The following is a 24,133-nucleotide window of genomic DNA, read 5'->3' on the forward strand; positions in this document are numbered from 1 at the left end:
ATATTGAGTTGAATATCTACTTTCTTCTATTTTGTGTTACTTCTGCCTTGGAGGGACATAGGGAGCCAAAAAAAGATGTTTATATTGGACATTCTGATTACTAACTGTGACTTCCCAACAGTAAGTCTACTGTCATCGAAAACTGTCCCACACTCAAAATTGAATATCAGACATTAAACCCCGTCCCCCGCCACCCCCACCCCGAGGATGTTTGCACCACTAAATCTATTCAGTTCGGGCCTATGATAATCCATGAAAGTCTGATTGTTATTTTTCCACTGAAACTGGACGTATGATTTGACATGAATAATCTTGAGAATTTAAGCATTTGCATTATTGTGTACTTTAGTGGTGTTCAAAATTGTTTCACCTTGTCAGAGGTCACTGTTCGGTAACCCTTGTAGAATGTATGTGTGTGTGTGTGTGTGTGTGTGTGTGACCCAGGGCTTCCACAGAAGCCCTCGTCAGCCAAGCTATAAGTCCGAGCGGCCCACGAAGGAGTCTCCATCCCAAGCCATGCGAACGTTGATGCTGTTGCTGACCTTTGTAAGTCTTCCCCCTTTCTTTCCAGCTTTTACATATATTGAATTTACGAGCATAATTTTAGTTGTCTAAGAATGTGAGAATGCTATTTTTTTTTTACCTTACACGGAAATCATTTCATAGCCTCATGTAGACTTTTGCTACCGCTTCGTCATCGTTTTAGGCAGTGCCTGTCATAATAATATTGACTTTGTTATGTTTGTATTAAACAGGTAAGTAACATATTTTCCACATCAAACTTGACAAATTCAACTCTTTGTAGAAATGTTATGTTCTCGACAAGAGCCGTTAAAATAAATCCTACCTTGAAAATATCTAGTAATGGTGTTGTCAGGGAGCTATTAAGTCAAGAAACCGAAAATTAACTTCATAAAAATCCTCTTTTCTAAATACAAATGTTTCCAAATAAAAGCCAAAAATGACCATTTTTGGGGGTTTTGTCCTGTAATTTTTTTGACCGATTCAAGCCATTCCAACTTTCCAACTGTTCAGCTTGTTCCAACCACAAAATTGGTTTTCAAGATTTCAAAATAAAAGCCAAGTTATTTTTTCCTCTAATTTCTACATATTCTATTTTATATTAAATCTTTAACTAAAATATACAATAGCTCCATTTACATCTGCAAATTGTATTCGGTAGGTGCTGTTTTATTCCATCTTTTTGCACATGTTGTGTTAGTAGATGATGTAAACAAACTACAACAGTTTTCTACCAGCCGATAATTCATCTGTTGGCGAGTAGAACACATTCAGAAGGATCGTATGACCACTTTTTATATTTAGTTGGTGCATCTAAATTTTGGCCAGTTAATATACAGGATGGAATGATATTGTTTGGAAACTATTCGGCAACAAATAAAGTGATTTTAAATTAAACTAACTATACCGTGTTAAGGTTTGGAAAGGTTGAGGACCAAATTACAGGAAAGCAGTGAGCAAGACAGGCGTGCTCTGAAAAAGTTAATTCTAATTATATATGTGTATATATATATATATATATATATATTTTTTTTTTTAAACATAAAAGAAAATGCAGGACTTATGAATTTCTGAGAAACTAAATGAATCGGAAAAAAAAAAAGATTAAAAGAAACAAACCCTCAGACTGAACTCACTAGGACATGTAGTAAAATCCAACAAGAACTACACACAGAAGTAAAATGATACAACAAGAACCGAAAGCAAACTAAGAAGACAACGAGGAAACGCCTGGACAAGACACAAGTGGGTGCGGGAGTGGATCGCAAGACATAAGGGGCCCAGTAGACGAGCATCGCTGGACATCTTTAAGAGCCAGACATGAAACAAAAGCACGAGACAACAAGACATTAACATGGAACAAAACGAAATACAATCGATACAAAAGCACAAATCATAACCGACAGAATGACTTTTTTTCTCATTTGTGTCCTACTGTGTGTTTTATGTTGCATTCAGGGGACCCTTCAGCAGATGATTCATGTGCTGGGAGGTCCGACACTGGTCAAACGGGAGTGTTTCCATGACGACCACAGCTGCTCTGCTTTGACAGGCACAGAGGTGAGCCATGAAACTCTTGGAAAGTGTCATTTTGTCTCATGCATCGGGCACTACAACATACATTTGATATATACTGTGTGTGCGCACGTGTGTGTTGGATGTGCTGTTTATTCATGACATGTTAGTGCAGAGGGACATGACTTCACAGTTACCATCTCGCAGTGTCTGCAAGTGTTTGAGATGGCAGAGCTCCTGTCTGTCTGTCTGTGTGTCTGGAAAGAGTTTATCTCAGGCAATTTTGACATTCTCAAAAGCAGTTTGTTTCGGACTCGAACTGCACCTCATACGCGCATGCAAGGTGGTTGTTTTTATCTCACGGTTGATGAAAAGACCCTCTGTATGGCTCGGTAATATTCACAAAGTTGTCCTTTTTATGTTGTGCTGACTTTGTAAGATATTTTTGGGTAGTACAGTGGATTCTATAGTTGCAAATACATGTTATATTAAAAGCAGTTGTTTCTGACTGAGCAATGATATTGGAAGAAATGTCTTAAAATGATCTTTGTGCAAGTATAAGGAGTCAGTCTTTACCAAGCTTTATGGAGTTTCGGTGCGTATTTTAGATGACCATGTATCTCACGGCACACCACCAAACAAAAATGCAGCAAAAAGTGGATAGTTTTGTATTATGCTATGGATACACTTCCATCCATCCATTTTCTGAACTGCTTTATCCTCACAATGGTCACGGGTCGCTGGAGCATATCCCAGCCGTCTTCGGGCACGAGGCGGGGGACACCCTGAACTGGTTGCCAGCTAATCGCAGGGCACACAGAGATGAACAACCATCCGCACTCACACTTACATCTAGGGACAATTTGGAGTGTTCAATCAGCCGGTCATGCATGTTTTTGGAATGTGAGAGGAAACCGGAGTACCCGGAGAAAACCCACGCAGACCTGTGAGGTCAACACACTAACCACTGGACCACCAGGCCGCCCTACAGATATACTTTATAAGCGTTGTTTCTGCCATGTTTGGCTTACAGAATGAAAGGTTAGAAATGTCTGTGTGAGTCATACTGGTGACTAAGTAGCAGGATCTCAGGCACTGTCACAACAACAGTGGAAGTTGAACACACGAAAGATGACATAATTTGGAGTGCAGTACCTGCAAAACTATGACGTGCAAGGCATTATTTATTCCTGCAATGGAGGTAACCGTATCTTCATTTACTTTTTGTTGGTGTCCCCAAAGTAGTTTTACTTTTTACCACACCGTGGTAAACTTCACTTGACACATGTATGACATGCAAATGTGTGACTTTACTGTACATTGATTGTACAGGTCATAAATTCATATATTTATCCTAGAATTCACTTGTCATTGTTTTGAAAATAGATAATACAGTTTTTCACGCTAGTTGCTGTCGTTAGCAGCTTGTGGCTAGCCACTGGAGCTCTGAGCGGCTCGTGACAGGGGAACCATCGCAGCACTTTGTGTGCTGCGATGGTTGGTTTTGATGTGCTCTATAAATAGAGTTGAGTTGAGAACCAATTCTCTGCTTTCAACTTTGGAAGAAATATTTGAAGAAGAAAGTTTTCTATTCCCCAAAGCCTTACTTGGCTCAGTTTGGTGTGGAAGAATTTTCAGATCCCTGATCTGTGGTTTTATTGCTCTTTTGATTGTAAAGTGTCCTTGGGTATTTTGAAAGGCGCTTATAAATAAAATGTATTATTATTATTATTATTAATATTTTTCAAAGGCTAAAAAAATGTACACAATGGTCTTTAATGCTACAACTGGACACTATTCCTACCGATCCCTTTTTAACAAACCAGGCTTACTCAAGTACAGCAGGCAAAGCAGTAGGGTCGCTTCAACGTTACTTCTGGTCGATGAAGCCATGTGAATTGTTCAATTAGTACATTTAAGTCTTATTCCATGATCGCAATATTAATTTGAGTGCCGTGTTTTGACTAGTGCCGGCACACATACTATATTCTTGTAAAAGACATTCTTGGGTTTGATGCCACTTTAAGTGACACTCTTTTTTTTTTTTGTGTCCAACTTTTTCAGGAGGTTGGCATGTTCAATCAGGTGACGACTCCATCATACCACATGACCCAGATATTAGTTGGACATCAGAACTCTGAAGGTGTGAACATACATCCTAAATCCACTGAGATGACCCCAGTGGATCTAGGAACCATCAAAATGAAAACTCTGAGTAGGGAGCAAAAGGAAGATAGCAATAATGAACCGGATGCTTTATTAATGCATCCCCTATGGAGAGGGACGCCAACTCTTTCATCCAATCAGGATTTTACGCAAGTTCTTCTTCCATCTGGTGCACTTGAGAAGGACATGTCACCCTTGGAAAATTACGGAACAGCTACTTCAAGTCCTGACGTTCAACCAGAACGGCCTACAGTGTCAGGTCCCTCATCAGAATCAACAAGTTCAGTGAGCTCTGCACAGGTTAGAGACACCACCATGAACTTTGGGAATGTGGCAACCAGCAGCCATTTATCAGCTGAAGATGGAGAATCGTCTCTTCCAACAGAGGAACCGCTAGTCTCTGCTATCTCGGTCTTCAGAGCAAAAGGAGGAGAAATGTCTAATGAGAGAAAGGCAGGGGAGCATTTGGATGTCCCAAGCCTAAATGTGTCTACTCCCACTTCCAGCAGCAGCGAAGCAGGAAGTACACTTGGAGGAGAAACGGTGGCTGAGGAACAACCCAACAAGAAAGTGGAAGAGAAGCGGGACACAGAAACTGAAAAAAGACTGCAAGAGCTTCCTGGAACAGACAGCGATGAAGACTTGAGAGGAAAGAAGGAGGCGGAAGAAGCCAGTAATTATAGTCAACATTCTGAGGAACATGAGCCGCCAACTAACAATATTATTACATCGATCCCTCGAAAAGCGCTCCAATCACAGCATGAATCGCCACTGAATGCTCCTACAACGATTAACCAACATCCCGATGGACAACAACTCGGAGCAGGGCCCCAAGGTCAAATGGTAATTTTATGCTTTGCAATTTTATTTCATATATGGATGGTAGAGTGAAAAGGATTTCTGTTTGAAAGGAACTACTCTACTGTACTTTGAAGAGGAATAGCTTGTGTGTGTGTGTGTGTGTGTGTGTGTGTGTGTGTGTGTGTGTGTGTGTGTGTGTGCGTGTGCGTGTGCGTGTGAGCAAGGAGCGAGCAAGAGAGATGTGAAATGGCACCCTCTTGTGGCTAAATTGTGGTATTTCACCTTGGATTCAAAATAATACAATGTGTGAATATATATTTCAATAATATACACCTACGTGATGTAAATAACAGTCTGTTACAATTACCGTTACTTTAAATAGTAGTAGTAGTAGTGGTGAGCAACACAAAATATACAGTATAGTGTATGCTGCATTTCCCCTTGACGGACTGTAATAAGTACTGTAAACGTTTTGAAAGGAAGGAAGGAATGAAGGAAGAAAGAACGAAAGAGAAATATTGCTGTTGCTGTTATTTTCATTCCTGAACTACTATTTAACAATAATACTATGATGATATTATATGTACTGTATTAGTAAGACATTTATTATATTATATATATTAATATTTATTTTCTGTAAATACTATTATAATCACTAATAATCATTTTTTTACACTTATTAATTGTATTGTGTATTTTTTTTTCTTCCTGTGGGCCTACAGGGTCCACCAGGTCTACCAGGACTTCCAGGACCAAAAGGAGACAAAGTAGGTGATGGATTAAAAACATCAGTCAAAATCACTTTGAATTATGTTTTATCGAACTAATTGTAAAGTGACTTACGCACCTGATTTTTGGTGCAAGCAGTGTGGGTTCAGTTTCCACTCAGTGCCAGTTCGATTCTGTCGTGGAATTTACTGTATGTGGTCATAACTTACAGTTTACATACTAAATTTGCGCTGTGTCATTATGCAAAATGTACAAACAATGACAATAATTGAGTGCATAATATATTTTCTTTTTTTCTTTCTTTTTTCCCCCTCATAGGGTTATCAAGGCATGACGGGAAGAACTGGACAGACTGGACACATGGGCCCCGTTGGTCCACCTGGGATGCCCACTATTGTTGTATTTGAAACATCTGAGGAGGAGTGGGAGGTATTCAAGCTTAAAACTGCTTCTGTTGCGCTGGATAGTAATGTGAGCCACTTGTGATGCCAGCTGGAAGAATGACAGTTATTTCGTCTCATTTCCTCATAGGAAAAAAAAAAACTACATTCAGCTGATTTCTTCATGGCCAGTTTGTGTTTGACTTGAGAAAGTGAAACAACATGTTCACTATTATTTGTTTATCCTAATTCTGCATGTTTGTTTGTTTGTTTTTTTACCTCAGAAGCTTAAGGGGCCTTCAGGACCTCCTGGACCTCGTGGAAATATGGGACCAGTTGTAAGTAGCCGTATAAGAATGTATTTATTTATTCAAATATAGTGTGTCCTTGATCTATGAGTATTTGTTATATCTAATACCAACTTTCCTTTTTTAAATGAAAAGAAATGCATTAATTTGATGGAATTTGCGTTTTTTATATTCTGAATTTACCGTTTTAACTGACTGTTTTTGCATGTCTAATGTTTACTCCATGTGCAGCACTTTGTGTGCTGCGATGGTTGGTTTTGATGTGCTCTATAAATAGAGTTGAGTTGAGAACCAATTCTCTGCTTTCAACTTTGGGAGAAATCTTTGAAGAAGAAACTTTTCTATTCCACAAAGCCTTACTTGGCTCAGTTTGGTGTGGAAGAATTTTCAGATCCCTGAAAAAAAAAATCATATCACAGCTATTCAAAAGCTGAAGAATGTGTCAAATTTTTTCTCAAAGGGGTTACCTGGAAATCCTGGGAAGAAAGGCCGGAAAGGAATTCAAGGAAAAATTGTAGGTAACACTTTACTTCAAATAAAATAATCATTCAAATAAAACTGTCGTATATTCACAACCTCTGTCATATTTTGCGCTTTGTGCCTCAGGGTGTCCCCGGGCCACAAGGTATGCCAGGGCCACAGGGTCGGCCAGGCAATGATGGAACTCCCGGGGAGAATGCAGAACCAGGACCCCCAGGCTTGCCTGGAGAACAGGTATCTCTCCGAAACAAGTAAATGAGATTATCGTTTTGAAAATGGGCACTTCGGTATTATGCTCCAGGTTACCTACTTTGTCAAGGTGAATATGAGATTTTTGTTTTCAATGTATTGCCTGTTTTAGGGACCCCAAGGCTACAATGGAGATCAAGGCAGCAAAGGGGAGCTGGGTGAGTGGGTAAGAATGTCTTGAACTTCCAGCGTTCAAAGAGTTCTCACAAAAAGGATGAACCACCTGAGAACCTGTTACTTGTTCCTATGAGATGTGTATGATAAGACAGCAAAAATAATGCCTTTTATTGAATTTTGCTGATTAATAATGTGCTTTCATTGCCTTCAGGGTTATGAAGGGGAGCCTGGACCACAAGGCAATCGAGGTCGAAAAGGAAACAAGGTTGAAGAGAATATCCACCACGCACTTATGTATTGCTGTGATTTGGTGAATGTCATCTTTCATATATTGTAACCAGGGGAATAAAGGCGTCAGAGGTATCGTTGGGATTCCTGGTTACTTGGTAAGACAACTTTTAACATGTGCTTAAAAGACATAGTGTGATTTTTATTTTATTTTTTTAAACAATTTAAAACATCTCCCAGCTGTCTCAATAACATGTCTGCGGCATGCTTTGTTAAAACCCCCAGAGAGTCAACAATTATAGCACACTTTACACACCATGTTTCGATCTTGCTGAAATTAGCCCATTGGAGATGTTTTCCGGAGGAGGGAAGTCAAGTGGCAGGAACAGAGACCAAGAGTGGGGAAAAAAAGCAAGCATCCATTAAGCCAAAGAAGCTTTTTTGGTTGTTTAAGTTTACACTCACCCCCTCAAACCATTTTCTCATATTGGTACATTCTAGATACTTCACAATACATTTTTTAAAGATAAATTACCCTATATGAGTAACCTAATAATTTGTCGCGAGAAAGGGTAGGACTAGATAGGTGCTCTAGTTCTTCCTACTCACTTTGAACATATAAACTGCGCTGAACTAAGACATGTGTAGATGATCCTGTGCGTTTTTTTCATTTTTTTTTTTTGTTTTATATCTTTCTTGCGTGTTTATATGTCCAATGAGTCAAACAAAATCCTAATCTGTCTTTTGTTTGAAGGGAGCAGCAGGAGCGAGGGGTCCTCCAGGTTTCCCCGGAAGATCAGGATCCCGGGTCAGTGACAACTGGAACATATAATGAGTGAACTTTTCAAACATGTATTGCCAATGAGGGCAGCCCGGTGGGCCAGTGGTTAGCGCGTCGACCTCACAGTGCTGAGGTACCAGGTTCAATCCCAGCTCTGGCCTCCCTGTGTGGAGTTTGCATGTTCTCCTTGGGTTTTCTCCGGGTACTCCGGTTTCCTCCCACATTCCAAAAACATGCATGGCAGGCTGATTGAACACTCTGAATTGTCCTTAGGTGTGAGTGTGAGCGCGGATGGTTGTTCGTCTCTGTGTGCCCTGCGATTGGCTGGCAACCGGTTCAGGGTGTCCCCCGCCTACTGCCTGAAGACAGCTGGGATAGGCTCCAGCACCCCCTTGTGAGGATACGCGAATTGGAAAATGGATGGATGGATATTGCCAATAACTGGGTTGGCTGCGGTTTTTACTTTCTGTTTTGTTGCTTTCATTTGATGTTTTTTTTAATGTTTGTGTGAATTGTGTTGTTTTTCTTTTCTCAGAAGTCACTTATCATAACAGTTCTGTATTTTATACAGTACATGATCAGAAAAAAAATATGCTTTTGAATGTTTCCAGGGACCGAGTGGTGCAATAGGCTTTGGCGGACCACCAGGCCCACGTGTACGTATGTCAAAAAATGGAGTGGGAATTAAGTTCTTCTTCTGCATTTAACATAGCGTTAAATAGACTGTCCTCTCGAAAAAAACAACTTCTAAGTCCAACTGTAGGAGGCTTTTCAGCCTTTAATTTTCTGAAGATTCACTGATTATTTTGGTTTGTGTTAATAACCATGAGCTAATGTGACTTCATAGGGCAAAATGGGCCCAAGAGGTGGAAAAGGTGTCCCAGGAGTAAAGGGACCTCCTGTAAGTTCACAACCAGAAGTCTTAATATTAGTCAGAAACCAGAAATGGTTGGTAAGATATTCATGAGGTGACTGTTTGTTGTCAGGGTCAACAAGGTGAAATTGGTCTTAGAGGAGCAGTTGGACCACAGGTGATGAACCAAAATGAACATTTTGTTAATAGATTCTTAATCCTGTCAAACAACAGCACATCGAACTCACCTATCGCTCAATGTTTTGTCTTTAGGGAGAGCCTGGCCCTGTCGGAACAGTTGGATTTCCGGGAATACGTGGACCTCAGGTAAAACTAAGATGTACAACCATATTCAGTACACTGATTTGGACGTACAGTGAATCCTCTCAGCAGCAGTCTTTTCCCATGATTCTCAAATTTTGGGGTACTTTGAAGGATGGAAGGATGGCTCAAAGTGTCGAGGCAATATACACGCAGTGTCAAATCTTGCTCATCCCAGGGACTAAAATAGCAGCGGTTTTAACCGTCATACAAGTATGAAAATAATAAACCAGCCAAAAAAATAATACATTAGCGCACGATATTTTTAAAACACTCCTTGCGACCGACACAGATATGCGGCTTTGGGCGCGGTTGTTTTCACACAGACACGAACGATCCTTGCGGTCTCGAAGGGTCCACTTCACAGCAGTGATTTTATGTGATCGCTCGGGTCAACTTTTGCGCATTTTGATCTTCTGCATGGATTCCAGTGAATCTATTTCTCCTTCCACAATCTCAAAGACACACCTCCTGACTTTAAATGGAATGATTGGCTGGGAAGTAAGTCGGCTACATTCACTCCCACAACAGCGCAAACGCCCCTTTCTAAATGTGTTATCTATGAAAATATCAGAAGGAAAAAAAACGACATCATGCTCACAGTTGCACTGCATTTTGGGATAGACTTTTGAAAATAGGACCCTCCGTGCATTTTTTGCTTTATGTATGTCACATGACACACCTTTAGTGGTATCCTGCATTAAATAAGAGATTGAAGAAAAGAAGGTGTTATAATTTTTTCCATGACTTGACCTGGAGAAAACCACACAAGCACGGAGAAAATGCAAACTATTGGTAATTAATTATCATTAATTATCGGTAAATTAAACATGAGCAACTATTTATTATTAAATTATCTCAACTATTTTACATATTTTACATTATTTAATCTCTTTTAACCTCATCTAAAAATGACCTGGCCCATCTCGCCATCTTAAAAATCAAATGTCTCCTTTGAGTGCTAATGTTTGGCCGCCCCTGTTTTCACAGACATTTTTTTTTCCAGAGAATTTTTATCAGGTTTGTGAAACTTCAAGAGCATTCGAATTTAGTGGTTCCGCTGTACATCAACGGAACATGTAATTCAATATTATGTTTCTAACTTTGGGGTTTTGAATTATAGACGATCCATGTGAGGCGCCTTTATTTTAAGTTATACCTTGGCACTTTTTGTCTTTTATTTTATTTTATTTTTTTAAAATAACATTTTTTCCCCAGGGGAACCCCGGACCTGTTGGACCTCCAGGTCCAAAGGGAGACCCTGTGAGTATAGCAACCCAAACGGTGATAATTAATTTCCAGTCACTATATACGCACAGTATGAGTCATTGTGCTTTTTTTTTAGGGTGGTCCTGGAGATGAAGGAGACATCGGGGAACCTGGACCTGACGGTCTTTATGTAAGATAACAAGACAGTTAAATAAACATTGATTAATTCATTCGTTTTAAGACACTTCAAACTCAGTGTGGTTTTCACGTCATTTATTTCAGGGAGCCAATGGGAATCCAGGATTGCCTGGACCCTCAGGTGATCCCGTAAGATTATTTAAAGCAATTTCACTATTGACTAAAATGTTTAAAGTTATGTCATTTTCATGTTCTGTTTAAATGTTTTTGTGTTTTGCTAAAAAGGACCGCCCTTTTTTTTTGTCTCTCGTTTTTTGTGTGTGTTGGGAATTATCCAGGGAAATAAAGCCACGCGTGGTCAACGAGGTGATCCAGGATTTAAGGGAGACGTGGTAGGTTATTGTTTCAGATCAACTGGATTCCTGCTTTACTGTTCCAGTAATTCCTTAATTCACTGACAAGCTTGATAAAGGTTCAACATCTTTTGTTCTGTTTTTGCGCAGGGGCCACCAGGGCCTCCGGGTAAACCGGGATATAAGGGACGTCGGGGCCCAATGGGACTTGAGGGAATTGGAGGGCCAACGGGACCAGCGGGACTTGATGGACCCAGCGTGGGTATAAACTGACAGATGACAGTGTGCGATGTTCGAGTTAGAAACTCTAAAACAATCAGGTTTTATCTCCAGGGAATTGATGGTATCATGGGAGAGGAAGGCAAGCAAGGCAAAGATGGGTCAAAGGTCTGTTGAGGGAAGTTGTGCAACTCATGACTTCATGGACATGTTTTGCATGACCTTAATTAAGCTAATGTGTGTATTTGCAGGGAGATAGGGGGCCTACGGGCATTCAGGGAACTCCTGGACCACGAGGAGACAAGGTTGGACAATGAATATGCACAGCTGAAATATTGATCATGTTTGTATGAAAAACAGCCAATTTTAGTGTCACATTTATTTGACAGCAATGCAACTGAGGGAATTGCACGAAGAATGGATGCCTTATATTAAATGACTTAATTGATGTAGTTTTAGCAAAATTATACAGTTAAATAATGATGAATGTAAACAGCTCTGCTTTATATACCGTAATTGTTTTGAATAGATACATCCCTGTTTCGTTATTCCCCAATCATTTCTGGCCACAAAAGGACAACAGTTGAACTTCTTCATAAATATGGCACAATAAATCATGTGAATGTTTCTCAAAGGGTCGAGAGGGTCGCTCAGGATTTTCAGGAATGCCTGGCTTTTCTGTGAGTACAACACACCACAAAGCATTGTTTTTCTTGGGGCATATCTTTATTGTCAAATAGAAGTTACATTTGGTTGTTTTGGTTCTGTTTTCTTGCAGGGAGAGATAGGAAAATCTGGAGAACAAGGGCATGAAGGAGAACCTGGTATTAAGGTTCTTATGTGTCTAAACTTCTTATTCTGAGCTTCACTCGCACACTTAAAACAAGGATTTTTGTGAAAATGCAATTCTTTTAAAACAAACAACGAACATGCATGTTAGGTTCAAGACACTAAACTGTCCACATGTGTGCATGTGAATATGAATTGTTGTTTTTCTCTGACACGATATGTGCCCTGCAATTGGTCAAACAACTCTGTGCTAATGACATTTTCTATTATTAAATAACCCGCAAGGGCATCACCACATTTGTCCGGCTTTATGTGACACCAGTGGTTTAAAAAGGTTGGGTACCACTGTACTATACAAAAAAATATATATAAATATCACGAATCGACTTTTACTCATCTTTCATCACATTAGCATTAGCTACAAAAAAAAAGATTGCTCGATCCGTACTGCAGACCTTCGTTTCCTCTTGAATAAAAATGGTTTCCTTAAAAACAGCGACACTTTGAAAATTTAACTTAAGCAACCCTCATCCTGATCCCATTGATACATTCAGCCCAGTGTGCTTTTTGTAGTTTTTTGTGCTGCAAGGCATTTCGAGTCATAAGCATACCAGAGGTTGCACGGTGTATTGGAAAATGGCAGAAGATTAAAATAATAATAATAATAAAATTGTATCCTGCTTTGAGTGATTAGACTTATTCCAATTCCACAGAGATTTTATGCAACATATTTTTAATTACAAAGCAATGTTTTTTCTACATTATTTAAAGCAAACTTTATTGTTATCTGATCATATAAAACACTATATAATAAAAATATATATATAAATAATAAAATTATAAATCTGCTTCATATACTTTATTAGATTATTTACAGTCTGCATTTCATAATAGTTATAAATGCTTATGTACTGTATTAACAAAACCAATATAATATGACATGAATGTTGGATTTGTTTTTTTTAATTAATGCTTCTGTAACATTTCTGTCCAGGGAAGGCCAGGAGTACCAGGTCAAAGTGGGCCAAAAGGCCTCAAGGTAATCTTGGTGGCAATTGACAAGATCTTCTGATTAGAATGAAGTCTTCTAATTTCCTCTTAAAAAAGGATTGGTTTCCCTTGTTAGGGTTTACGAAGTTATTCGGGAGCTGGAGGACAAGATGGAATTGATGGAGCCATGGTAAAACTAGTCGCATTTCGATTGCTTTCCATTGATATTGGTCTTATAATAATCAATGACAAGAATTATTTCCCTTAGGGACCTGTTGGTACAAACGGAATAACCGGAGACACCGGATCTCCAGGTCCAAAAGTGAGTTTATTGTCCTGAAATTAAGAGCGGTGTGCCAAACCATGAAATGAATGTTCACAACGAATGTGAAAATAGTCTTAATCCATGCTAACATTTGCCAGGGATTTTCAGGGAAGACAGGAGCAAGTGGCCCACAGGGACCTGTAGGGATGAATGTGAGTGCTTTAGACAGCAATATGCAACTTTTACATTCACATTTCACCATCTATGTAAGCATGCAATATTTATTTCCAGGGAGAAGCTGGAAGTACAGGACTGAATGGAATACCCGGGACAATGGGAAAGAGAGTGAGAAACTACAATACTTGGGATCCTAAATAACAAATTGGTTTGAAAGGGAGACGATGTTACATACTGTTGAAAATATTGTTCTAGGGGACGAAAGGGAAACAAGGACTTAAGGGACGGCTAGGGATGGAAGGAGACAAGGTAATTCAAGCCAAGTTCACTGCATTTAGATTTTATTTCTCCGTATCGTGATTGAGTTGACATTATGCTTCATTTCAATGCCTTTTTTTCTTTGTTGGGAAGGGCAAGAGAGGTGAAAAGGGGCCAAGAGGGAAACCTGGTCCTTCAGTAAGCATCTATATAGTGTTATTTTCAAATGTATTACCAGTATAATTTTACCATGTGTATTTTCCATTTTTTTATTTTTTAAACTTTATTTTTGAAAAAAAAAAACAATTACATCATGTAAGATATTGTCTTTGCTGTGTCTTCATGAATATCACATCCCAAAATCTTTCAGGGCAAGATGGGCATGGCAGGACCACGAGGACACACAGGACCTGCAGTATGATAATTACCAACTATTCATTGATTTTTTTTTTTCTGTATTCTTGCTAATTTGGCACTTTGTAACAACACACCTCTCTGCGGTGTGTCTTATTTACGTTTACATGTATTTACTTTTACTTAAAATATTTAATTCTATGGATATATTGTTTTTTTAATTAAATGCAATAATTTCCACTTGTATGGAGAAAATCATACAGTATACTGTGTAACAACAATAATAATAATAATAAATCCCTTTGGGTTTTCCTCTGATCGCAGGGTACACAGGGTAACATTGGAACATGGGGTGAGGTTGGTCCACGAGGCCATCCAGGTGAACAGGGGTCGCGAGGAGCTGTTGGCCCCACTGGTGTCATAGGGTATCCTGTAAGTCTGTTTTTTTTACCCTTGACATTAGAATTTCACTGAGTATTTTTAAAACTGGTGATACATTTGCATTTGAATAGTTCAAATGTTTTTTATTTAATTAAAACCAATGGTTCAGTGCACTATAGTATCATTTGTTAAATGTGTACTGTACATTCAATAGTGGCCTCTCTATTAACATCTATGAAAAAAAAAATGCCAGAAAAATGAGAAAAAGAAAAATGTCATAAGTAGAAACATTCCATTTCAAACATACAGTAAAAATCTAGGAAGCAGGAAGCAGAGTGATGTTTTATTTTTTTATGTTAAGGGTAAAGATGGACCTCAAGGATCAATTGGCCCACCTGGAGTCAAAGGTGGCAAGGTAGCCTTTTTCTGCTGATTGTGCTTGAATATTGTTATGATAAATACGTACTTTTTTGTGGGGGATTCACTGTGGTATTATTATATTTCTTTAGGGAACTAAAGGAATTGCCGGAGAGGAAGGACCTGCCGGGCTCGATGGTGAGGAGGTAGATAGATTATGACTGTGTTGTTTTCAGTTGTGTGACTAATAATTATCCTCTCTCCCAATTTCAATGGGAAAGGTTACTAATAAATCTGTAGTTCTAGTCCATAAGCTTTAGCTGACGGTATAGGTCTGAGTGGCCTGTATCTTTTGTCAAAGTCGTCTTCAATCCGAACCTTCCTCTTAGGGTCCACCTGGACATAGAGGGGCTGAGGGATCACCTGGACAAAACGGCACATCAGTGAGTTCATGTGCTGTAAATAAATGTGTGCAGATTAATCTAATGCATGCACATACACAAGTATGTTGATGACATTTATTTTAGGGTGATAAAGGAAGCAAGGGGCCCCCTGGTCAGAAAGGTCCAAAGGGGGCTGCGGGTGACCAAGGTGCCCGAGGTCCTCAAGGATTAAAGGGCCGTCAAGGAAAGCAGGTTGTTAAAACACATCTCAAACACTTGATGTTTCATTAATGGGAGTTAAAATATTCTCACCAGTGAACATAAAATGTAGTATCCATAACCATGTAGTGCGGAATAGTTCCTGTATTTATGTGTTTTCTTTTTTCATAGAATGCAATAAAATAGTCTCACAATTGGAACATTCAGTTTTACAGTAGCAGCATATAAGAGTAAGATATGCTATAAGACACATAGCCCAATAAAAAATACATTGAATAAAACAGTGTTGTATACCTTTCAGTCCTACAGACTGCAATGATATTGTCCCATATTGTTTTTTTTTTTTTTCATTAATCGCCACTGGCTCTCTTTTGTGTCCCATCTCACAGGGGCATACTGGAACACAAGGGTACAGAGGCAAACAGGGATCTCCTGGACTCATGGTTAGTACAGTCTTTGGAGGTTTGGGTTGAGACTATGATGTTGAAAATGAAAGTGTTTTTCCAGGGTGCGCCAGGCCAAAGGGGTCTCCAAGGAATGCTTGGACAGTTTGGACCAGGCGGGGACACTGGAAAACCCGGAAGCAAAGGACAGAAGGGTCTTCAGGGACACACAGTTAGTGTCGTGTTTTTATTGGCATATTCAGAGTGTTTCCAGTCCTGTTTCACAATACTTTGTCCCTGAGTCTTGGTTTAGTGTAAAGCTAAGCGAGAAATCTGCAAAAATCTCCTTATTTAGGAGTACTTTGCACATGCATGAATCACTTTTTGTACACCTTCTAGAAAATATTCACAATTCATATGCTCAAGCAGTGTGTATGAAAAGCAGTAGTGAAGGTCGGTGACATTTGAAGCCTTGTACAAAGCTGCATCAAAAACCTACGTTAGAAATGATGTGACCTGGATTATTTTTTCGACTTCAACTTTACATTCTCTCATTTCAGGGCTCCCGTGGTCGCATCGGACTCCCTGGCCTTATCGGTCCATCAACACCGGTAAGGCTTAGATAAGTTTGAATGTTTCACTCTGTGTGCCTGCCCACAATTGAACAGCATTTTACGTCATCTACTATCAGCTGAGTTTGTCATCGTGATCAATGTTGAACTATTGTAAACTGTTCCTCACGCACTCTGGTTTCTCCAATTCTAATATACCAACTGGAAGCAGTTCATTTGTTTTTCTTTGAGGCACATTACCATCATAAATGTTGCCGTGCAATATCTATTAAGTATTCAATGTATTTTTCCGGAAGAAAAAGTTCAAGTCTCGTATTTCCTTCTCGTATTTCCTGAGACGTTTAAATGGTTGGAGATGTTTATTTGCTCACCTGCAGTGTGTACCATTTGTTTTAACATTTTAATTGATTATCAATATTTGAGATAATTTTTTTTTTAGATTTTTGTTGTTGTTGTATGTTAGGGTTTTCCAGGCAAGATGGGCCCTGATGGCAATGCTGGGAATACTGGACCAAAGGTGAAATACAACATTTGTTGGAAAATATTATGTGTATGATCAGCTGGTGTCTGATTCCATTTTGTTTTGAATGTTTTTATGCTAATCAGGGTAGCAGTGGAAAGGGGGGCGAACTTGGTCCTCCGGGCGTTAAAGGACACATGGTGAGGTTTCACAATGTGATGCACACATCAATCTGGACAAGCATACTTTATTGATTATCTACTTACTATGACTACAGTGACGCACTTGCATTTTTTTTTTTTTTTTTTTTTTTTTTTGGTAAACAACCTCGTGAATTACACAGGGAATAAAGGGTGAAATGGGAGCAAAAGGAGAACCAGGAACTAAGGGCACAATGGTGAGATATTTGATTTCACATAATATATCAATTGATAATCATACGTTACATACATACAAAGAGCACAACTGTTTTTTTTTTTGCTTGTTTGTTTGTTTGTTTGTTTGTTTGTTTGTTTGTTTGTTTGTTGGGGTTTTTTCAGGGTAGGCTGGGTAGGATTGGCTTTATTGGCCCTACTGGTTCTAAAGGTCGGCCTGGACCCGGTGGTTCTCCTGGTCCCCTTGGACATAAAGGAATTCACGGGACAACTGTGAGAAAATGACAATGCTCGTGTTCCAGTCCATTGAATTGATTTGTTGAGATGTTGTGCGCCATAATGTGAATGTTTTCTTTTTAAAGGGATTGTCAGGTCAACCTGGCAATAAGGGTAACAAAGGAGCGCCAGGAAAAACTGTGAGTCAGACAGCATATTAATAAAGAAAATGAATAACATGAAATATGACAAATTATTTATTTTTTAAAAACTAATAACCATAACTCCTGCAAAGCAATTTGTTCTGTCTGCCCTGTTTTTATAATATATCATGAAATGATCTGTCCTTGACTTCTTCCTGAAATTCTATTAAAAAAAAACGTTTCAATGAGAATTAAATGATGCGTGAAAGAATAAAGAAGAAACGTCCACTTTTCTTGAATGTGTCATCTAACGAGGTGTTTTTTACTAGGGAGCTGAAGGCCCTCCAGGTGACCGAGGACCTGTCGGGGGACGTGGAATACCTGCAAGTATCCGTAAATGCAATACATACAAACATTATGCACAAATCAAAGCAAATAAACAGATGTGCACTGCTGGTGACTGTCTTATCTTCAGGGTTTGGATGGTTTGGACGGACTACACGGAGTTCAGGGTAATGAAGGTTATCCGGTAAGCAAAATATGTCATTCTATTAAATGTAATATTCAATAATTTTCCAAAAACTGAGTTAAAGTATTCTCCAAAGGGAAATACTGGCCCCAAAGGAGAACCTGGACCACCGGGCAGGCCTGGTAAACAGGTAAAACATAGTAAACACAACACTATGTTACTTTTGACCTCTTTTTTTTGGGGGGGGAGGGGGCAAACGTTTTTCATGAAAAATATAAATTTCATCTTTAATATCTTAGGGAACACCTGGACCACCTGGTCTGAGAGGAAACACTGGACAACAAGGCATTAAGGTAAGCACTGTCAACAGTGGAGTTTGTAGATGGAATTAAATGGGCCGTAACAGAATAGGGGACAGGCACGAAACAAAATCCCGGTACTCCCAACAGTATACCATGTCTAACTCACTCTTTTAGGGCGAAACTGGACCGGCAGGAGAAAGAGGACCTCCCACACCGATGGGGCCGAGGGTAGAGGAATTATTTCAAATTGTGATTTTGATGTCAGTGTTACCATAACATAAATACATGCGCTGTATAAAAACTGTTTTTGATCCAGGGTATCCCTGGACTAACAGGAGAGAAGGGCAATATGGGAATAAGAGGTCCCAAGGTAGATTTATCCAACCAACCTATAATTGGTTGTCAAAAGAGCAATTTTCAGCCCCGCCCATCTATTTCATGCTCGCTCACAGGGTCTCCAGGGTGAGAGAGGGTTTCCAGGTCCAATTGGTCCAGCGGGGATAAAGGTGGCTTAAATCATTTTAAGCAAAACATCAACTTTTAGATTGAATAGAGTGATGATGTTGACTTGATCTGTCATCATTTTAGGGGAATTTTGGTCTGCAAGGTGCAAAAGGTGTAACAGGGCATAAGGGGAAGCAGGTACATTTTTATTTTATTTTAGTTCATGTTAGTTTTGTGTATGACTGGTGAGTGGGTTGATTTTCACAGGGGGATACTGGACCTCGTGGTCCATCTGGACGAAAAGGGCCCCCTGGGCACTCTGTAAGTTATGTTTCAAAGGACTTCTTGTTTCCACTTTACAATAAGGGTGACCTTAAATATAGTAGATAGAATAGAGCAGGGGTGTCAAACTCACTTTTGTTGCGGTCCAGATTTTAGGTAGTTTCCCTTGGAGGGTTGTTATGACTGAAACCATATAAAGAAGTCAAAAATGACGGTTTATTCACCTACTGTTGAAGATACTGAAATGAGGGTTTTGAAAACAAGAAAATGCTTACAGTGTCACTCTTATTTATTCCGAATAAGAATTTGAAATTTTGGTTGCGATGTTAGGAAGCATCATGAAAGTTGACATCTTGGATTTGTTTTCGCGGGCCACATAAAATGATGTGGCGGGCCAGATCTGGCCCCCGGGGCCTTGAGTTTGACACCTGTGGAATAGAGTGCAAACAAGACATAGGATAAAAAAACTGCCAGGAAACGTCATCATTCGCGAGGAAAATTGTATAAACCTCTCATGTGCTCAATAAACTCTGAAAATGTAAAAATAACAAAATCACTGCCAAAACTGTCGAAAATACTCAAACAGATTAAAAACCAGGATACAGTCTAACATACATTAAACAAATGAATAACTGAATGAATGTATCAATCTTCCTCTTCTTCTTCTCCTTTCGGCACGTCCCTATTCAGGGGTCGCCACAGCGAGTCAGTAATTTCCATCCGCCCCTGTAAACCGTCCTACCAACTCGCATGGTCGTCTTGGCAAAAGTTTTACGCCGGATGCCATTCCTGACGCAACCCTCCCCATTTCTCCGGGCTTGGGACCGGCACTGGGGAACAGTGCACCCCCAGGGGAGGGCACTGCCCCCCAGCGGCTGGGTTGAATGAATGTATCAATAATTGAATAAATACAATGAAAGGGTTTGACTGACTAAACTATTTACAAATCATTAATGAGCAATTTGAAATAAACACGTTTTCTAACTATTTGGCAAATTCATTCAAACGCAAGTTTGATTCCCTTCCTTTATGACTGTCAAAAGGGAGCCTTGTTTTTAATTCAATACATTTAAAGAAATCAGTTAATAACTCGAGTATGAGCCTTTAATGAGGGCACCCTTATTTTAAAGTGCTAACTTTTTTTCTTGGAAATAGCAACTTGAAATATTTGCATTTAACCCTGTTCGATCTTCCTATAGGGCCAAATTGGAAAGAAGGTGAGGGTTTGTGATTAATTTTTTTTTTTGTGTCCTACTCAGGTCAGCGTCTAACAATTCATTCCATCATAGTTTTTAGGGGAGGATCATAATTATAACATTTCCACTTTGTTTGGCTAATGTAATGCACCATTAGATTAGCAGTTGTGATCAATCTTGCTAATATGAACTGGGCAGCCAGTAAAAATATCATTTTACCCCCGCATAATGATCACCTGGCTTTTGCACCCTTTCCAGGGAATGAAAGGTATCCAAGGCACCAGTGGAACAAAGGGTGTAAAGGGCAAACAAGGACCCCCAGTAAGACTTGGAGATTTAAAAAAAAAAAAAAGTTCTATATGAGAAGCTGTGAATGGTACTTTTCAATTTTAGGGCTTTTACTGTCATTTCCACTGTCAGGGAAAAACAGGTTTACCAGGCAAAAGTAGATCTCATTCAAAATCTGAGGGCATACCAGCTGAAAGAGTAGAAGAAGCCTTAACAAAATTCAACGAAGAGCCTGAAAGGAGACACAAGTCAGCACTCCAGATACAGGAAGGACAACAAAAAGTAGGTACCTGTATAAGATTTTACTTTTCCCCTATAAACATTATTTGCATTATTTGTGAGTGTCATTTTATTATGCCTGACTGCAGTGGAGTAGAGTGGGCTGTGTGTGGTTCACAATGCTGAATTAATAGCATCACGTATTAACTTCACTTTATATTCCCTTATAACACAAAGAGTGACCATAGACCACATGGCCAAGATAGACACGAACTCTTAAACAGTGCAGCAAAGCAGCTGGGGAGGAGCTTTTCTCATTTACTCTACTTTTAGTTCCACCATGATGACAGATTCAACCACTGCTATTCAAGCTGTACACCTGAAGTTATTGCACTCGCTGAGTGAATGTTCATCACCATCATCTTCAACATCATTTAACTTGACTAAATAATGGATTCCTTTGTAGGAGCCAAATCCAGTGAAGCCTGACACAAAATTCTATCTCGATGATGAGGCAGATGATGAATTTTTCAGCTGGCCCCAAGGCACAAAAGACGACCCTGGCACCTCTTGTTATGAGCTGAGTCTCATACACCCACATTTCAATGATGGTAAGAGCTCAAGCAGGCTTTTAATCATATTGCATGGCGGCTCGCTGGACTGCTAGTAAGCAATGGGCAAACTTTCAAGGCCATTATCTTTCAGGTTACTTTTACATGGACCCTAACCAAGGTTGTCTCTATGACGCTTTGAGGGTGTTTTGCAATTTCACAGCAGGAGGAAGCACCTGCATCGACCCATTGCATTCGCAGGTAAGACTTTCATTATGTCACTAACTCCTGGTAATGGTCATTATCACTCAGGATGCAGGATAAATGTGCATTATCCTGGGAATTACTTGATCAATCATGGGTTATGGTTCTGCTCCAGCACGACTGTGGCTCAGTCTGCAAGGTCCATGAAAGGATGCTTGGATAGCACCGATATCAGCCCACTCAACACCAGAAGCGGCATTGTGTGATAGTCAGGCTCTCTCTTCAGTTCATCATTGGGCATAAATTCTTTATGATGCATTCAAATGCATCATAAAGAACTAGTGGAACCCGTTGTAGCCGCAAAGAGGAGCCAAATTCCATATTTTCTTCCATTTTCACTTTATATAGTTGGAATGCTGGCAGCATGGTAGGATAGTATTAAGTTCGGGGCTTGAATCGCTTTGTCCTGCTTTCTAAAAACAATCCACAATTAACAAACCATGTATGTTAATTGGAGACTCTAAATTGTACGCAGGTGTAAAAGTGAGAGAAAAAAAAAGTGAGGATTTACTCCGGCTCACCTGCGATCCAAATAAGGGCAACCAATATGAAAAGATGGATGGATCGTTGTAATGCTGCATTTGAAACAGCTGGGAAATTAGAAATACCTTATTTGATCGTACAACTCTAACTTCCAACTGTTACAGCCATCAGTAAACAAATACATGACTGACAACCACAAGAAGCTACATTTTACTGCCTAACTGGAGGCAAAAATAATTCACCCATATATGTACACATCGTTCTCAAAGAGGAATTGATTGTGTCAAATGGAGATTTTTTTTTTTTTTCCAATGAGCAATAACGACAGCTGAATATAGTTTGTATAGAATTTTCAGTCTTTCAGACCATCTCTATTGGTGCCGTCATTGTTGCGTGATGTCAATTTCTACCTCTTGGTGAACTGAACCATGTAAAAAAAAAAAAAAAAAAGATATCTGCAAAAAATATAGATATGTTTTGCTGTGTAGATCACATTCAGATGGAATTTAGAAGAGCGCCAATCAAGAACATCACCAATCCAGTGGTTTAGCCAGCAAAGCGGTGCCGACAAGGTAAGGCTGACCTTTGTGGACTAAAAAAGGAACTTGAGCATCTATCCCGGAGCTAATGTGAATGTGTTGAATGCTCCATAGTTTGATTACCTTGGCGTGGATGTTGTTCAGCTGAGGTTTCTACGATTACACAGCCACACATCTTTCCAGCGCGTGACGCTCAGATGGACATCCAACAACTCTGCGAAGAAGGGCACAAGCGACTTTGTCCACTTACTTGGAGACTCCAGCAAAGACATACATTCAAACCACACCACGGTGTTCACACGAGGACATGAGGTATTCACTTAGGGATGTCATGTCACTAATATATAAAATAAACTTAAAACTCGAGATAATCAGTCTGCTTTCGTAAAGGACTCCAGAAATCCAAGAATGCCGATGAGAGACTGAAATCAGAGAATCTGGACAATTTTAAGTCAAACAGTGGCTTGAAATGATTTTTCAATTCTTAAAATAGTTGTCGATTAATTTGATAATCGATTAGTTGTTGATTAATGGAATCATTTGGACACCACTAGTGTCACGAAATCAAACTTGATGTTTCATGCTCTCTCGTGTCGGCTTGCAGGTGGAGATGGTTGTGAAGGTTTGGGGCAGCACAGAGCTACATCGAGGTGATATGGAGTTACTTCCGATCAGAGATCTGGGGATCGAGACGACATCACCTTGGGCGCACATCCCTGAGATCAGCGCCGACTTGGGGCCCCTCTGCTTCTTGTGACGAATAACTGTGTGTGCATGCTGTATGCATGTGTGTGTTTAATAAAACACTTGTAAATAGCTATAGAAGGAACGTATGGAGTCTCGACAATGTACATGAGCACTGCTTTTTTATTATTCTACTTTGTTAACTGTTTTGTGAAGCACTTCGTTACAGCTGCAGCTGTTGTGAAAGCGCAATATAAATCAGGATGTATTGTATTGTATTACTTTCTTATTTTGTGGATATTTATTGAAATGACATTGATATGAGTGGAAATATTAGAGCTCTTACAAAATATTCAAATTGCATTGAATGTTTAGTAAATTTGTATGTTTGTATGTATTGTTTTTTTTTGCACGCAAGATCAGAATGAAATGTTACCTTGACACCTCATTATAAAATCAAGTCTCAAAGATTGATATTATTTGAAACTGAATTATTCTGAGGCCCTAGTACTAATATTCACTGAGCATGTTTGGAAGGATAATAAGTTTTCACCATAAACAAAACACAGGTTTTTATTTTACATGTACAAAAGTACATGTATGATGTTCGGATGATAGTATCTGTATAAAACAGTATTTAGGAAAAGACAAAAGTGTTTAAAATACAAATGGTTGTGGAATAAAATAGTTGCATTCTGGCAGCTGTACAGGCCTTCATTCAC

The 24,133-nt window shown here is 39.4% G+C and overlaps 1 protein-coding gene across 1 annotated transcript; it reads left to right on the forward strand.

The window, feature by feature from the left end:
- Window positions 1-452: 452 nt before the first annotated feature.
- On the forward strand, window positions 453-24,128 carry LOC109531895 (collagen alpha-1(I) chain). Its single transcript, XM_019896428.1, has 63 exons — window positions 453-546; window positions 1,981-2,082; window positions 4,102-5,046; window positions 5,727-5,771; window positions 6,052-6,162; window positions 6,398-6,451; window positions 6,882-6,935; window positions 7,028-7,135; window positions 7,263-7,316; window positions 7,479-7,532; window positions 7,609-7,653; window positions 8,250-8,303; window positions 8,888-8,932; window positions 9,124-9,177; window positions 9,263-9,307; window positions 9,403-9,456; window positions 10,669-10,713; window positions 10,796-10,849; window positions 10,942-10,986; window positions 11,136-11,189; window positions 11,301-11,408; window positions 11,484-11,537; window positions 11,621-11,674; window positions 12,005-12,049; window positions 12,148-12,201; window positions 13,153-13,197; window positions 13,285-13,338; window positions 13,417-13,470; window positions 13,572-13,625; window positions 13,705-13,758; window positions 13,846-13,899; window positions 14,002-14,046; window positions 14,219-14,263; window positions 14,527-14,634; window positions 14,945-14,998; window positions 15,093-15,146; window positions 15,330-15,383; window positions 15,468-15,575; window positions 15,932-15,985; window positions 16,050-16,157; window positions 16,486-16,536; window positions 16,961-17,014; window positions 17,104-17,157; window positions 17,301-17,354; window positions 17,497-17,604; window positions 17,694-17,747; window positions 18,020-18,073; window positions 18,166-18,219; window positions 18,296-18,349; window positions 18,459-18,512; window positions 18,636-18,689; window positions 18,778-18,831; window positions 18,914-18,967; window positions 19,050-19,103; window positions 19,173-19,226; window positions 20,387-20,404; window positions 20,642-20,704; window positions 20,804-20,953; window positions 21,357-21,501; window positions 21,596-21,702; window positions 22,677-22,760; window positions 22,842-23,039; window positions 23,332-24,128. The coding sequence occupies exons 1-63, from the start codon at window positions 517-519 to the stop codon at window positions 23,482-23,484; spliced, it is 5,091 nt and encodes a 1,696-aa protein (XP_019751987.1). The 5' UTR covers window positions 453-516; the 3' UTR covers window positions 23,485-24,128.
- Window positions 24,129-24,133: the final 5 nt, after the last annotated feature.

The sequence above is a fragment of the Hippocampus comes genome, unplaced genomic scaffold (assembly GCF_001891065.2).
Source record: "Hippocampus comes isolate QL1 unplaced genomic scaffold, H_comes_QL1_v1.1 scaffold22, whole genome shotgun sequence".
Lineage (NCBI taxonomy): Eukaryota > Metazoa > Chordata > Actinopteri > Syngnathiformes > Syngnathidae > Hippocampus > Hippocampus comes.

What these genes read in the sequence shown, in the direction of transcription:
- LOC109531895 (XM_019896428.1), top strand. Translation starts at nt 517, where the DNA reads ATGCGAACGTTGATGCTGTTGCTGACCTTT. An exon ending in CTGGACAAAACGGCACATCA is followed by an intron (nt 15,384 to 15,467) that starts GTGAGTTCATGT and finishes CATTTATTTTAG; the next exon opens with GGTGATAAAGGAAGCAAGGG. An exon ending in TCGACCCATTGCATTCGCAG is followed by an intron (nt 21,703 to 22,676) that starts GTAAGACTTTCA and finishes TTTGCTGTGTAG; the next exon opens with ATCACATTCAGATGGAATTT.